The 13,557-nt window shown below is 37.8% G+C and overlaps 1 protein-coding gene across 1 annotated transcript in view; it reads right to left on the bottom strand.

Annotated features, from left to right (window-relative positions):
• Positions 1-13,557, bottom strand: part of MYOM2 (myomesin 2) — a 164,728-nt gene that overhangs the window by 74,049 nt on the left and 77,122 nt on the right. Inside the window, exons 14-15 of the mRNA XM_007944429.1 lie at positions 7,978-8,161; positions 1,476-1,650 (exon numbers count right to left, since the gene is read on the bottom strand). Of these exons, the coding sequence (XP_007942620.1) occupies positions 1,476-1,650; positions 7,978-8,161 (359 nt within the window). The remainder of the gene's footprint in view (positions 1-1,475; positions 1,651-7,977; positions 8,162-13,557) is intronic.

Raw genomic sequence — 13,557 nt, 5'->3', positions numbered from 1 at the left:
GAAGGATGTCATGCTTGGTAGGGTGGAGGGTCAACGAAAGAGGGGGAGGCCTTCAAGGAGATGGATTGACATGGTAGCTGCGATGATGGGCTCAAGTATAGCAGTGATTGTGGGGCTGGCGCGGGATCAGGCAGTGTTTTGTTCTGCTGTGCGTGGGGTCACCATGAGTCGCAAACGACTCGATGGCACTTAACAACAACAACAACAAGGTTTTGATTAAATCAAAGGTGTTTTATAAAATAGTACTCAACTGCCTACCTAAAAGAACCCTATATATGTTTTTAAAAAAAATGAAATAGTTGTAATGCAGTTACTGAAGTCCAAGACTTTGAAGTCACATTGACTGGAATTGAATACTGACTTTGACACAAATTTTGTGAACTTAATCAAGTTCTTTAACTTCTGTAAGGCTCTGTTTTGCCATCTGTAAATGGAAATAATAATACCTACCTCACAGCATTGTTTTAAGCCTTAAATTGGAAAATGGAAGTGTTTAGCAGAGTTGTTTGCATATGATAAGTATTCAGTAAATATAAACAATCTTACTCATTCAGCTAATATTTATTAACCACTTACAAATTTCTGCAACAGAATAATGTTTTAATTTTTTTAATTCAAATATATCTTTATTTTCTGGTAAAGGACTAGAGAATGACATCTATTATCCCCCTTAAAACACATCTTCTTTCACACATACAGCTTTTTTCCAATTTATTTAAAAAAAGAAAAAAAAATGATTTAAAGAGGGAAAATGGCTGAACAATAATTGACAACCTATCCACAAATGGTGAATCTGACAGCTGCTTATATTTTCCTAAGAAGCATATCATGGAGAAATCTTAATAAACTCAGACAACCCCTGCACACTCAGCATGAAACGGGAGTAAATCAATTCCAAAAGCTGAGCTGCTTGCTTTCCACTGCAAAGGAAGCCAACATCTTTCTTGCCCCACCCCCTCCAAGGGAGAAAAATGCCCTCACTGGTTAAGTCTCAACTGGAGGGCTAAAGTATAGGGCTGTCAGTTACATGAACAAAGCAATTTTAAAGGTTTGAACAATCAATAAGGAAAAACAAAATGACTACTTTCCCATTGTAGTTGCTGTTTTAGCTCTCTTACTCAAAGATAAGTCTTAAAGGCATTTAATTATATCAGGAAAACCAAAGTTCTGGAATGGTTCATAAAATGACAAATCATTTCCACAAAGTCTTTAATAACTAGCTCATCAAAATATGTCAACTTTAAGCTGTCAAACTTTTAAATTATATATGTCTTTACACGTGAATAAGAAAGCAAACTCATTTTTACAGACAGAAATGGCACCAGTATTTATAGTCTACATTGCATACTATTACGAGCACTATGTGGTTCACATTTAGCTTTTTCTTGTTAAAGAAGAGACATGGTTTATTTCAAGATAGTGATTTCTAGGACTTAGGTAGGCAGGAGGCATTCATACAAGAGCCTGTAATTTACCTGTTATAATCAATGGGCTTGTGATTGCATGGTTCCCAATTGTTGGTTCCTACCATGCAACAGTCCACATAGTAACCCAATAGGTCCTCTTCATGTTTTGGTCTGTCCCATTGCACCACAACTGATGTCTTAGTATTTCTTGAGGCAAGTACCCGACCAGGAGCAGAAGGAATAACTTCGCAAAGAAGATAAAATATCTTAGACTTAATAACCAATATTTGCTAGAAAGAGTGAATGATTTATTATATATCATGGCTTAGTAAGTCACTAGTTAAATAAATTTGTGGTTTTCATGCAGTTCATTGTATCAGAGGTTTGGAAGATATGCCAGAGACCTTCAAGCCCATTATACTTCAGGAAATGGTAAACCAAGTAACCAAGTATAGAGCTTTGAATAAAATTTAGACTACAGAAAAAGGAATAGGGAAATAGCAATAGGTTAACAACCACAGGGGAAAAATGTGAATTTCTGGACTCTCATTTCCTCTATCTTTCCAATTGTCTGCACACACACACACACACACGCACATATATATATCAATGCATTTTCACCTTTTAATACTTGATGTAATCCTTTCAATATTCTTGTGGGACAGTGTGGGAATTTTACAATGAAATTGATTGACTTGGTCAAAATCACAAAGAAAATACAGAGATGGCAAAAAGAAAATGAAAATGAGAAATTATAACTCTAGTTTCCCTGCACCCCAGACATGGTAATAGTTTGTGTCTAACACATTACACACACACACACACACACACACATATATATATATATATATATATATATATATATATATATATAATAAAATATCCTTTAACACCACCGGGTTTAAAACAATATTCTGGTGCATAAATGTTTTGCTTAACTGGGTAATAATTGTTTTGGGAAGAACAACTTTTTGTTACCAATTATTATAAAATAAAACATATTTCTGTAAGATTCCTCAGAATCAGTAAGTAATTCACAAATCATGATTTGATGATCAAAGCTTCACACCTAGGCCTGAAGCCTACTGTTGTTGTTGTTACGTGCCATTGAGTCGTTTCCGACTCATAGTGACCCTATGCACAACACAATGAAACACTGCCTGGTCCTGCACCAGCTCCAAGATCCTTGGTATATTTGAGTCCATGGCTGCAACCACTTTGTCAATCTATCTTGTTGAGGGCCTTCCCCTCCTTCATTGACCATTCACCTTACCTAGCATGACATCCTTCTCCAGGGAATGGTCCCTTCTGACAACATGACCAAAGTAGGTGAGACCAAATCTGGCCATTCTCACTTCCAAGGAGCATTCTGGCTGCACTTCCTCCAGAACAGATTTGTTAGTTCTTTTAGCAGTCCATGGTACTTTCAGCATTCTTTACCAGCTCTACAGCTCAAAAGCATCAACTTTTCTTCATCTTCCTTATTCGTTGTCTAGCTCTCACATGCATATGAGGCAATTGAAAATACCATGGCTTGTGTCAGGCGCACCTTAGTTTTCAAGGTGATAGCTTTGCTTTTTAGCACTTGAAAGAGCTCCTTTACAGCTGATTTGCCCAGTGCTATACGTCATCTAATATCCTGACTGCTGCTTCCATGGGCATCAATTATAGAACCAAGCAATGTGAAGTCTTTGACAATCTCAATATTTTCTCCATTTATCGTAATGCTGCTTATAGGTCCAGTTGTGAGGATTTTTGTTTTCTTTATATTGACATGTAATCCATACTGCAGACTGTATTCTTCAATATTCATCAATAAATGCTTCAAGTCATCCTCACTTTCAGCAAGCGAAATTGTGTCATCAGTGTATTGCAGGTTGTTAATAATTCTTTGTCCAATCCTGATGCCACATTATTCTTCATATAATACAGCTTCTCAGATTATTTGCTCAGCATACAGATTGAATAAGTATGGTGAAAGGACACAACCCTGACACACTCCCTTCTTGATTTAAACCATGCAGGGTCCCCTTGTTCTGTTCGAACAACAGCCTCCTCATCTATATATAGGTTCCTCATGAGCACAATTAAGTGTACTGGAATTCCCATTCTTCTCAATGTTACCCATAATTTGTTATGATCCACACAATCAAATGCTTTTACATAGTCAATAAAATACAGGTAAACATCTTTCTGGTATTCTCTGCTTTGAACCAAGATCCATCTGACATCAGCAATGATATACTTCATTCCACGTCCTCCTCTGAATCTAACCTGCATCTCTGGAAGTTCTCAGTCAATATACTGCTGCAATCATTTTTGAAATATCTTCAGTAAGACTTTACTTGCATCTGATATTAATGATATTGTTCAATAATTTCCATATTCTGTGGAATCACCTTTCTTTGGAATGGGTACAAATATGGATCTCTTCCAGCCAGTTGGCCAGGTAGCTCTCTTCCAAATCTATTGGCATAACCAAGTGAGTGCCTCCAGAAGAGCATCCATTTGTTGAAACTTTTCAATGGGTATTCCTTCAATTCCTGGAGCCTTGTTCTTTGCCAATTCCTTCAGTGCAGGTTTGGATTCTTCCTTCCATACCATTGGTTCTAGATCATATACCACCTTCTGAAATGGATGAAGATTGACCAGTTCTTTTTGGTACAGTGACTCTGTGTATTCTTTCCATCTATTTTTGATGTTTCCTGCATCATTCAATATTTTGCCCATAGAATCTTTCAATATTGCGACTCAAGGCTTAATTTTTTTCCTCAGATCTTTCAGCATGAGAAATGCTGAGCATGTTCTTCCCTTTTGGTTTTCTAACTCCAGGTTTCTGCAGATTTCATTATAGTAATTGGGTTTGTCTGCTAGAGCTGCTCTTTGAAATCTTCTGTTCAGCTCTTTTATCTTATCAGTTCTTCCATTTGCTTTAGCTTCTCTCTGCTCACAGGCAAGTTTCAGAGTCTCTTCTGACATCCATTTCGGTGTTTTCTTCTTTTCTCGTCTTTTTAATGACCTCTTGCTTTCTTCATGGATGTTATTCTTGATTGCATCCCACAATTGTTCTGGATTTCGGTCATTGGTGGTCAATGCATCAAATCTATTCTTTAGATTGTCTCTAAATTTAGGAGGGATATATTAAAGGTCATATTTTGGCTCTTGTGAACTTGATTTAATTGTCTTCAACTTCAAGTTGAATTTGCATATGAGCAGTTGATTTTCTGCTCCACAATCAGCTCCTGGCCTTGTTTTGGCTAAAGATATTGAGATTTTCCATTGTCTCTTGCCACAGATTTAGTCAATCTAATTCCTGTGTACTCCATCTGGTGATGTCCCAGTGTATAGCCTCCATTTGTGTTGTTGAGAAAAGGTATTTATAATGAATAAGTCACTGGTCTTGCAAAATTCTATCATGTGGTCTCCAGTGTTATATCTATCACAAACGACAAATTTTCCAACTACCGGTAATCCTTCTTTGTTTCCAATTTTTGCATTCCAGTCACCAGTGATAATTAAAACAATTTCAGACTGCAGAAGTTGATAAAAGTCTTCAATTTCTTCATCTTTGGCTTTGGTGGTTGGTGGGTAAATTTGAATAATCATAGTATTAACTGGTCCTCCTTGTAGGTATATGGATATTATCCTATCACTGACAGCATCGTATTTCAGGACAGATCTTGAAACATCCTTTGTGATGATGAATGCCATGCCATTCCTCTTCAAACTGTCATTCCCGGCATAGTAGATCACATGGTCGTCTGATTCAAAATGGCCAAAACTGGTTCATTTCAGCTCACTAATGTCTAGGATATCAATCTTAAGCATTCCATTTCATTTTGACAACTTCCAATTTTCCTATATTCATACTTCGTACATTCCATGTTCTGATGATTAATGGATGTTTGCAGCTGTTTCTCCTCAAATTGAGTCATGCTACATCAGCAAATGGAGGTCTCAAAACTTTTACTTTATTCCATATTATTAAAGTTGGTTCTACTCTGATGATGTAGTTCTTTCCTGTTCATATTTTGAGTCTCTTCTGACCTAAGGGGCTGGTCTTCTTGCACCATCTCAGACATTGTTTCAGGGATATTCAAAAAGTTGTCCAGTAATATATCAGACAGTGTTTCTCTGCTATTCATAAGGTTTTCCCTGACCAATTCTTTGAGAAGTGGATGGACTCTTCCTTCATCCTAGTCTGTCTCAGTCTGTAAGCTGTGTTGAAACTTGTGCACCATGTGCAACCCTACTGGCATTTGAGACACCGGTGACACAACCTCAAGCCTCACAACAACACACAGGCCACCACAGTACAACAAACTGACAGACAAGTTTGTCTTCCTTAGCTGTTTGAAACCTGTCCACCTCCCCTTACCTGGATCCCACAGCTCTATTGTCCCTGGCTTTCCCCCACCCTTTCTGCCTCTTGGGTGTGTGGCCTGTCTTCCTCCCCTTACCTAGATCCTGTGGCTCTGTCATCCCAGCTTCACCCCCCACTTCCTGTCTCTTTGGTGTGTGGCCTGTCTGCCTGCCCTTACCTGGATTCCCATGGCTCTGTCTCAGCCCCTAGCTCCTCCCCCGCCCTCCACATCTGAGTGTGGAGCCCACTAGTGAGCTTCAACTGAGCTACATGTGAGCTGTGGTCATTGCTCCCTTCAGTCTTTGGTGCTGTAGATTTCTCAGGGCCAACATGGTCTGGCCACAAGTTGCCCCATCCATGTGCCTCACTGTTCTATACACTTATTATCATCCTCTATATGTGTCTGGTAGCATAGTGGCTAAGGCACTTGACTGCTAACCAGAAGGTTGGCGGTTCAAACCCACCAGCCACTCCTCAGAAGGAAGGTTGGGCATTCCTACTTCCGTAGTGATACTGCCTCGGAAACCCAAGGAGGGGTCGCTATGAGTCGGGCCGACTCGACGGCAAATAACAACAACAACAACATATGTGTCATAGAGAGATGTGGTGGTATAGCACCTAAGGCATTTGACTGCTAACCAGAAGGCTGGCGGTTCAAACCCAGCAGCCACTCCTCGGAAGGAAAATTGGATAATCTACTTCTGTAGAGATACTGCCTCAGAAACCCAAGGAGGGATCACTATGAGTTGAATTGGCTAGATGGCAGTGAGTTTGGTTTGGTTTTTTATATGTGTCACAAGTGAAAAAAAGTTTGGAACACTTACTGAGAGAACTAGGTCTCTTGAAATCTATAGTTCTGGGGTCTTAACAGTACTTAACTCTGGATGTAAGTTCTCGTTGCAAACAACCATGGGTGCAAAAGGTTATGGGCCTAGGCAGAACCAGGCTGAAACCCAAGTATGACCTGGAGGTAGCTTTGTGATTACAGTACTAATGTAAGGCTTATCATCTTGTTTATCTTGATATCTTTATCATAAAAATATGTTGTAAAGAAGAAAGGCAATATGTATCTAGTTATTCAAAATTAGTATTCTTGACAACTAAAATTTCTCCATCACAATGTCTTAAAAGCATTTCAAGAAGATCTCTTTTTATTGCTATAATTCCTAAGTGAATTTCAATACAGAATTACTATGATTTATGTTTTAAATCTTCAGAGAGAACATCTTCAAACCATGTGGACAATAATAAATTCTAGTGCATTTAGACTTGAGAATTTTTAAAAAGTAACTGTTGCCTAAAATTATTTTTAACTCATTTATTTGTTTTATAATGAGTCAGGGTAGTGCAGTGGTTAAGTACTTGGCTGCTAATGAAAGTTCAGTGGTTCAAACTCTCCAGCTGTTGCTCTATAACATAAAGATGTGTCAATTTGCTTCCTTAAAGATTATAGCTTTGGGAACCCTGTGGGTAAGTTCTACTCTGTCGTACAGGGTGTCTATGAGTCAGAATCAGTTTTATATAACAAAATAGCTTTCATAAAAAGAAAAAGAACATTGGAGAAATGTTGAGAACCAACCAACCAACAACTCTTTGTTGTTGTTGTTGTTGTTGTTGTTATGTGCCCTCAAGTCAGACCTGACTCATAGCGACCCCTCCTTGGGTTTCCGAGGCAGTATGACTACGAAAGTAGATTGCCCAACCTTCCTTCCAAGGAGTGGCTAGTGGGTTTGAACTGCCAGCCTTCTGGTTAGCAGTCAAGTGCCTTAGGCACTACGTTACCAGAGCTCCTATAGAACTCTTAATGTCTTATAAAATGTCACTTTAAAGCAACTTGAATTTTAATTAATATGCAATATTAATGTCTTTATTAATATATTTCAGTGTTTATCAAGTGTCATCTTAAATTTTGGATTTTGTTGTTAATTGCTGTCAATTTGCCCCTCCCACCCTTAACTCATGGCAATTTCATCCACAATCCCATGCATAGGGATCAAAGCACTGTCTATTGCCTGATTCTGTGCCATCTTTATCAGCAAGTCTTCCTTAATCTGGAAGCTTTCCTGAAATCTGTTCAGTATAATAGCAAAATGCAAGCCTCCTTTGACAGACAGTGATGGCTATACATGAGGTGCATTGGCTGGGAGTCCAACCCATGTGTTGTGCACTAATGTCCCCAAATTCTAGTTACTCAGTGAAATAGCTTACCAATTGTGTCCTGTGCTTGAATGGGAGAAGTTATTTCTGATGGGTCACTTAGGCCATGCTTATTTGCTGACAAAACTCGGAACACATAAGTCTTCCCATCAGCAAGATCAAATACTGCATACCGAGGAGATCTCACAGCCATCTGGGCATTGACCCGCTGCCAGCTACCACTCCCAACCACAGACTACAAAGAGAAAAAGGATTTACAATTTAAAAAATAATCCAGCATTTTCTAAAAGAAATTGATGGAAATATTACATTTTAGTTAAGTGAGTTATATTTTAGGTATGTCAATTGCGTCCCTGGGGTGGCACAATTGCTTGGGGTGGCACAATTGGTTAAGCACTCAGCCCTAAACAAAAGGTTGGCAGACTGAATCCACCCAGAGGCACCTTGGAAGAAAGGCCTGGTGATCTACTTACAGAAGATCACAGCCTTTGGAAACCCTATGGAGCATAGTTCTATTCTGACACACAGGGGGTCACCATGAGTCAGAGATGACTTCAAAATGGTTTGTTTTTGCTTTTTTTTTTTAAATTTTATGTATGTCTTTCCCACATTATGAAATCAACAGATGTTTTCAAAATTTATGAAGAATTAAGCCAGTTTGGTAGATACAGAACTAACCAAAGTTAAAATGTTTACCAATAAAATTTTTACATTGAAGATAATAATAAACTATTGAAAACTTAAGGGAACCAATACATAGGTTATAGTTTTACTAAGATAGAATGAACTTTAAATAATTAAAGATAATTTAGAGTATATTTATAAAACTCCATCATAATTAAACTATTTGCATTTTAGTTTAACTTTTGTATTATATTGCACCTATTTATGATAAAATGATAGCAATCTAAATATCTACCAATACAGTAAGATACAACACATTTATATATTAAAATAACATGTAGCCTTTTGAATTATTGTAAAAAGATCTTTAATCAAATGAGAAAAATTATGTTATTTCACTTTGCCTCTTTTGTTAAACGTAATGTAGGATGCAAATTGTATGTATGATATAATATTAAGTACATTAAAAACTCTTGAGAGAAAAAAGACTATAAATACAATGTATTATATGTTAATAAAGCCACTGCCCTTGAGTCAGATCCGATTCATAGTGACCCCTCTTTGGGTTTCTGAAGCAGTATCACTACAGAAGCAGATTGCTCAAACTTCCTTCCAAGGAGTGGCTGGTGGGTTTCAACCATCAGCCTTCTGGTTAGCAGTCAAATGTCTTAGGCACTGATGATTTTAATTTCATTCTACATAAGTTCTCTGCACTTTCCAAATTTTATACTGCCTGTTTAATTTTTCTCATTGATAATTACTTTAAAACCTTTAAATATGTATATCTTCCTATAAAGATAAAAACCACTTTTTTTAAATATTTCTGAGAAAGTAAAATTTGTATGTACATTGACCCTGCCAAAAGGCTGCTAAAAAGCACTGTTCTTTTAAAAACATTTTAAATAACAGCACAGGGTTCTAGAAACTAAACTCGTGTTTAAAGACATTTTCTCTCATTTTCACAAAACTAAAGAATCACCCTCTTGGTACTGAAAAAAATGGTGCTCATTGGAGGAGGTTCCCCTGTTGTTGTCATGATGCACCTACTCCCCTGTTCATGACTATGACCTGTGTGGTCTTAGACCATGTGGTAGACATCTAGGGACATGGCAGGAGAGTGTAGGAACTATGGAAAATAACATGAAAGCCTCCTCTGCAGTTAGATGGGTTCTATTCAGAGAAAAACAAAACTAAACAGTCGTCATCAAGTCAATTCTGACTTATGGCAACTGCATGTATTAGAGAGTAGCACTGCTCCATGGGTTTTCTTAGCTGTATCTTAACAGAAGCAGTTTGGCAGTTCTTTCTTCCATTATGCCTCTGGGTAGATTTGAAGCACCAAACTTTTCGGTTAGTAGACCAGCACCTAAATGCTTGTGCCACTGAAGAGAACCCTCATAATAGAAGAAGGAAGGCAGTAAGGGAGAAGGAAATAAAAATGAAAGGGTTTGGCTTCAAAAAGTCAAAGAGGTTTAGAGTGGATAATTTCAGAGGAGAAAACTCTGTCCATGCACACTTTTAGGTCTTATGAAATGAACAAGGTATCACTGCCTTAATTACAAGCAAACACCTAAGAAGAAATAATCAGCCATTAGACTGAACTCATAAGCCTCAGCATATAAGATATAACCAATGTGCCATATGTAAATCTACACAAAACAAAAGAGTGTACAACTATCATTAAATTTGGAATTATAAACATACAGCTTAAATACCAAAATCCATGCTTAAAACTATATGCTCAAGTGTGAGGCAATAGGCTGACTAGAATCAATTTTATTAATTATATCATTGCAATTCATATAATTTCATGGATGATCTAAATGTCAACTGAAAACATAGAAATAAAGAAGAGCAAAACAAGTTATACAGGTAGTCTCTGATTTATCACATATATGAGTTATGACAAACCACATTTATGATGACTTGTTTTTGCTAACATGCTAATTTGATGAGGAGGTAGAAAAACCCAAACCAAACCCATTACCAATGAGTTGATCCTGACTCATAGTGACCTTACAGGACAGAGTAGAACTGCCCCATAGGGTTTACTAGGCTGAAAATCTCTCTCCCACAGTGTGGCTAGAGGGTTCAAACCTCCAACCTTTTGGTCAGCAGCCAACCGCTTTAACTACTGTGTCATATTTTTCCATAATACTTGATATTTCTCGCACTGATGGTAGATGAGTAGGGAAATACTTCTGAAGACAAGATTGAGAAAGTACATTTTACCTTCTGACATCTCATGTATGAACTAACCATTTGGGCTTCTCATAACATAAATAACTAATTCATCAACCAAAATTAATGAGTTAATACTTTTTCTTTCAATACTTCTGATTGCAGACCCATAGATAATTAGCTATTGCAGTTAAGTACTAAAGACCAAATGGCCAGAGTCACTTTGTCCCTCAGGAGACAATTGGCAACATTTGGAGTCATTTTGGGTTGTCATGTTTTGGGAGAGGGCAATGGTACTGTTATCTATCTGGTGGGAGTCATGAACCAGGCAGAAAGTCAGGCTAGCCAAACCAAACAAGCCTTTGACTCAGTATTCTTAGAATAGTCTTATAGAAAACAACCACATTGCTGCTGGCTACAGTAAACTACTTGTGATTAACAAACCATGCCCTTAGGCAAGATAAGAAATTTCAAAAGACCCCACAAACTTGACTATTGTCAAAAACTGACCAACTTCAAAGTTGTCCTTCAAGTACCTCACCGGTGCAGAGCATGCGCAGTAAAATTCCACTTAACCGACAAAGTGACTGTCCGCCAGAGACAGTCAAGAATAGGAATACCCTGGTAAAACAGAGTAAGGCAGACAAGCGACACAGACCCTCTTCAACGAAGAAAAGAAAAACCAATTGACAGAGATACAGAAGATAATCCTGGAGCCCTGAGCTTTGAAAGGAACTGTACAGAAGTGGATTAGGCATGAACTAGTAGAAAAACCTGAATGAAAACAGTGAGTACAGAGATGGTCAGAGCTGTAGACTGTCAGTTACTCTGAAGAGACCAACAGCCTGAATATTTCCAAGTAGTATTGGGACCGGAGAATTGACCTAAAGATCAACTCTGGTCACCAGGGGCTGCAGGGACGACTGCACTGGTGTCCTATGACTAGGAAGGGACACATCAAGGAGGGAGACAACCTGAGCTGTTGACCTTCGGCTGTCCGGAGGGTGCAGCCATTTTGATTCTTCACACATAGCAGCCATTTTGGATATTTAAAGTGACTGAGGGTGCAGCCATTTTGAATGTTTACAAGCCAGATAAGCAGAAATTAAGGGAATTTGTTAAAACCAGACCAACCTTACAAGAGATGCTAAAGGGAGCCCTTTGGACAGAGAAGCAACAACAGCCAACAACAACTGACCATTAACACACATGATGATATAACCCAGAAACCAACCCTGCTATGAAAATATAAAAAGTAAATAAGCCTACAAGATTGTAAACAGGGAACCAGAGACATCAATTGACAAATGAGGACAAATATAAACCAAAAAGAGGGAAAATTCTGTTTCGTTACAGAAATTCTAGATGGTAGGGAAGTCAAGACAACTACAAGATAGAACAGACCGTTCTAAACTTGGGAAGAAAACTGTAAATCATAAGGTAACCTCAAAGGAAAATGATAAACCTTCACATTAAAAAAGAGGACCAGCATAAATATTTAGCAAATACTAAAATAATAGCAATGAAGGAAATGATAACATGATTCATAAATAAAACAAGCTCAGCATAGAAAATTATAGAGAACCAAGAAATCGACACCACAAAAAAGCACATAACAAAAATGACAGCAACAAATTCTTATTTTTCAATTATGTATCTGGCAAGGGACTTAGCTCTAAGATTTATAGCAGAAGAGTGAATGACCAAACTATGGTACATATACATAATGGAATGCTATGTAGCACTAAAGAATAATATGGAATCTGCAAAACACTGTATAATATGGATAAACTTGGAGGATATTATGCTGAGTGACATCACAGAAGTCAATCACAGAAGGACACATATAGCATTAGTTCGTTGTTGCTGAGGGTCAAGGAAAGATTTATATATGGAGGGAAACTTTCTTTGCTGGATGCCAGGTAGAAGGGGAGGGGAGGGAACACTGCAAAAAAAAAAAAATGTATCGATCTATGTCACTTTGGTTTTGTATATGTCACTGTACATAAGTCATATTTCAATGAAATGCATTAAAAAAAATGACCAAATGGCTATTATGCATTTTGAAGTCTGAAACATTTTATTCATTTAATTGTACTGTACCATATTATTGTAGAAGGGGCCAAACTGCAGAAAGGAGCTCTGGTGCTGTAGTGCCTAAGGCATTTGACTGCTAACCAGAAGGTTAGTAGTTCAAACACTCCAGTCACTCTGCAGAAGGAAGACTTCTGTAGAGTTTTACTGCCTCAGAAACCCAAAGGGGGTAAACATGAGTTGGGATTGACTCAATGAGAATGAGGGTTTATTTATTTATTTATTTATTTATTGTCATATAACTGTATGACATATTGTGTATTAAATGTTATACATGGTATTATATATGTGTGTGTTTGTATATATGGAGCTCTGGTGTAGTAGTGGATAAGGCATTTGACTGTTAACCAGAAAGTCAGTGGTTCAAACCCTCCAGCTGTTCCACAGAAGGCAGATGGGACAATCTACTTCCATAAAGATTTACAGCCTTGGAAACCCAATGGGGGTTGCTATGAGTAGGAATTGACTTGATGGCAGTGAGTTTGGTTTTTTGTTTGTTTGTTTGTTTGTTTTTCCTTTGGTGTATACATATGTATTAAAACTATATATATATTAAAAACTCACTCACTGCCGTGGAGTTGCATTTGACTCATGGCTACTCCTCCTTAGGTTTCTGAGGTGGTATCTCTATGGAAGTGTTGTTGTTGTTGTTGTTATGTGCCGTCGAGTCGGCCCCGACTCATAGCGACCCCTCCTTGGGTTTCCGATTGCCCAATATTCCTTCCGAAGTGT

This window comes from Orycteropus afer, unplaced genomic scaffold, assembly GCF_000298275.1.
Source record: "Orycteropus afer afer isolate SDZICR_OR568_19922 unplaced genomic scaffold, OryAfe1.0 scaffold00125, whole genome shotgun sequence".
NCBI lineage: Eukaryota > Metazoa > Chordata > Mammalia > Tubulidentata > Orycteropodidae > Orycteropus > Orycteropus afer.
The sequence above is the reverse complement of the archived record's forward strand: the minus strand, read 5'-3'. Positions and strand labels throughout refer to the sequence as shown.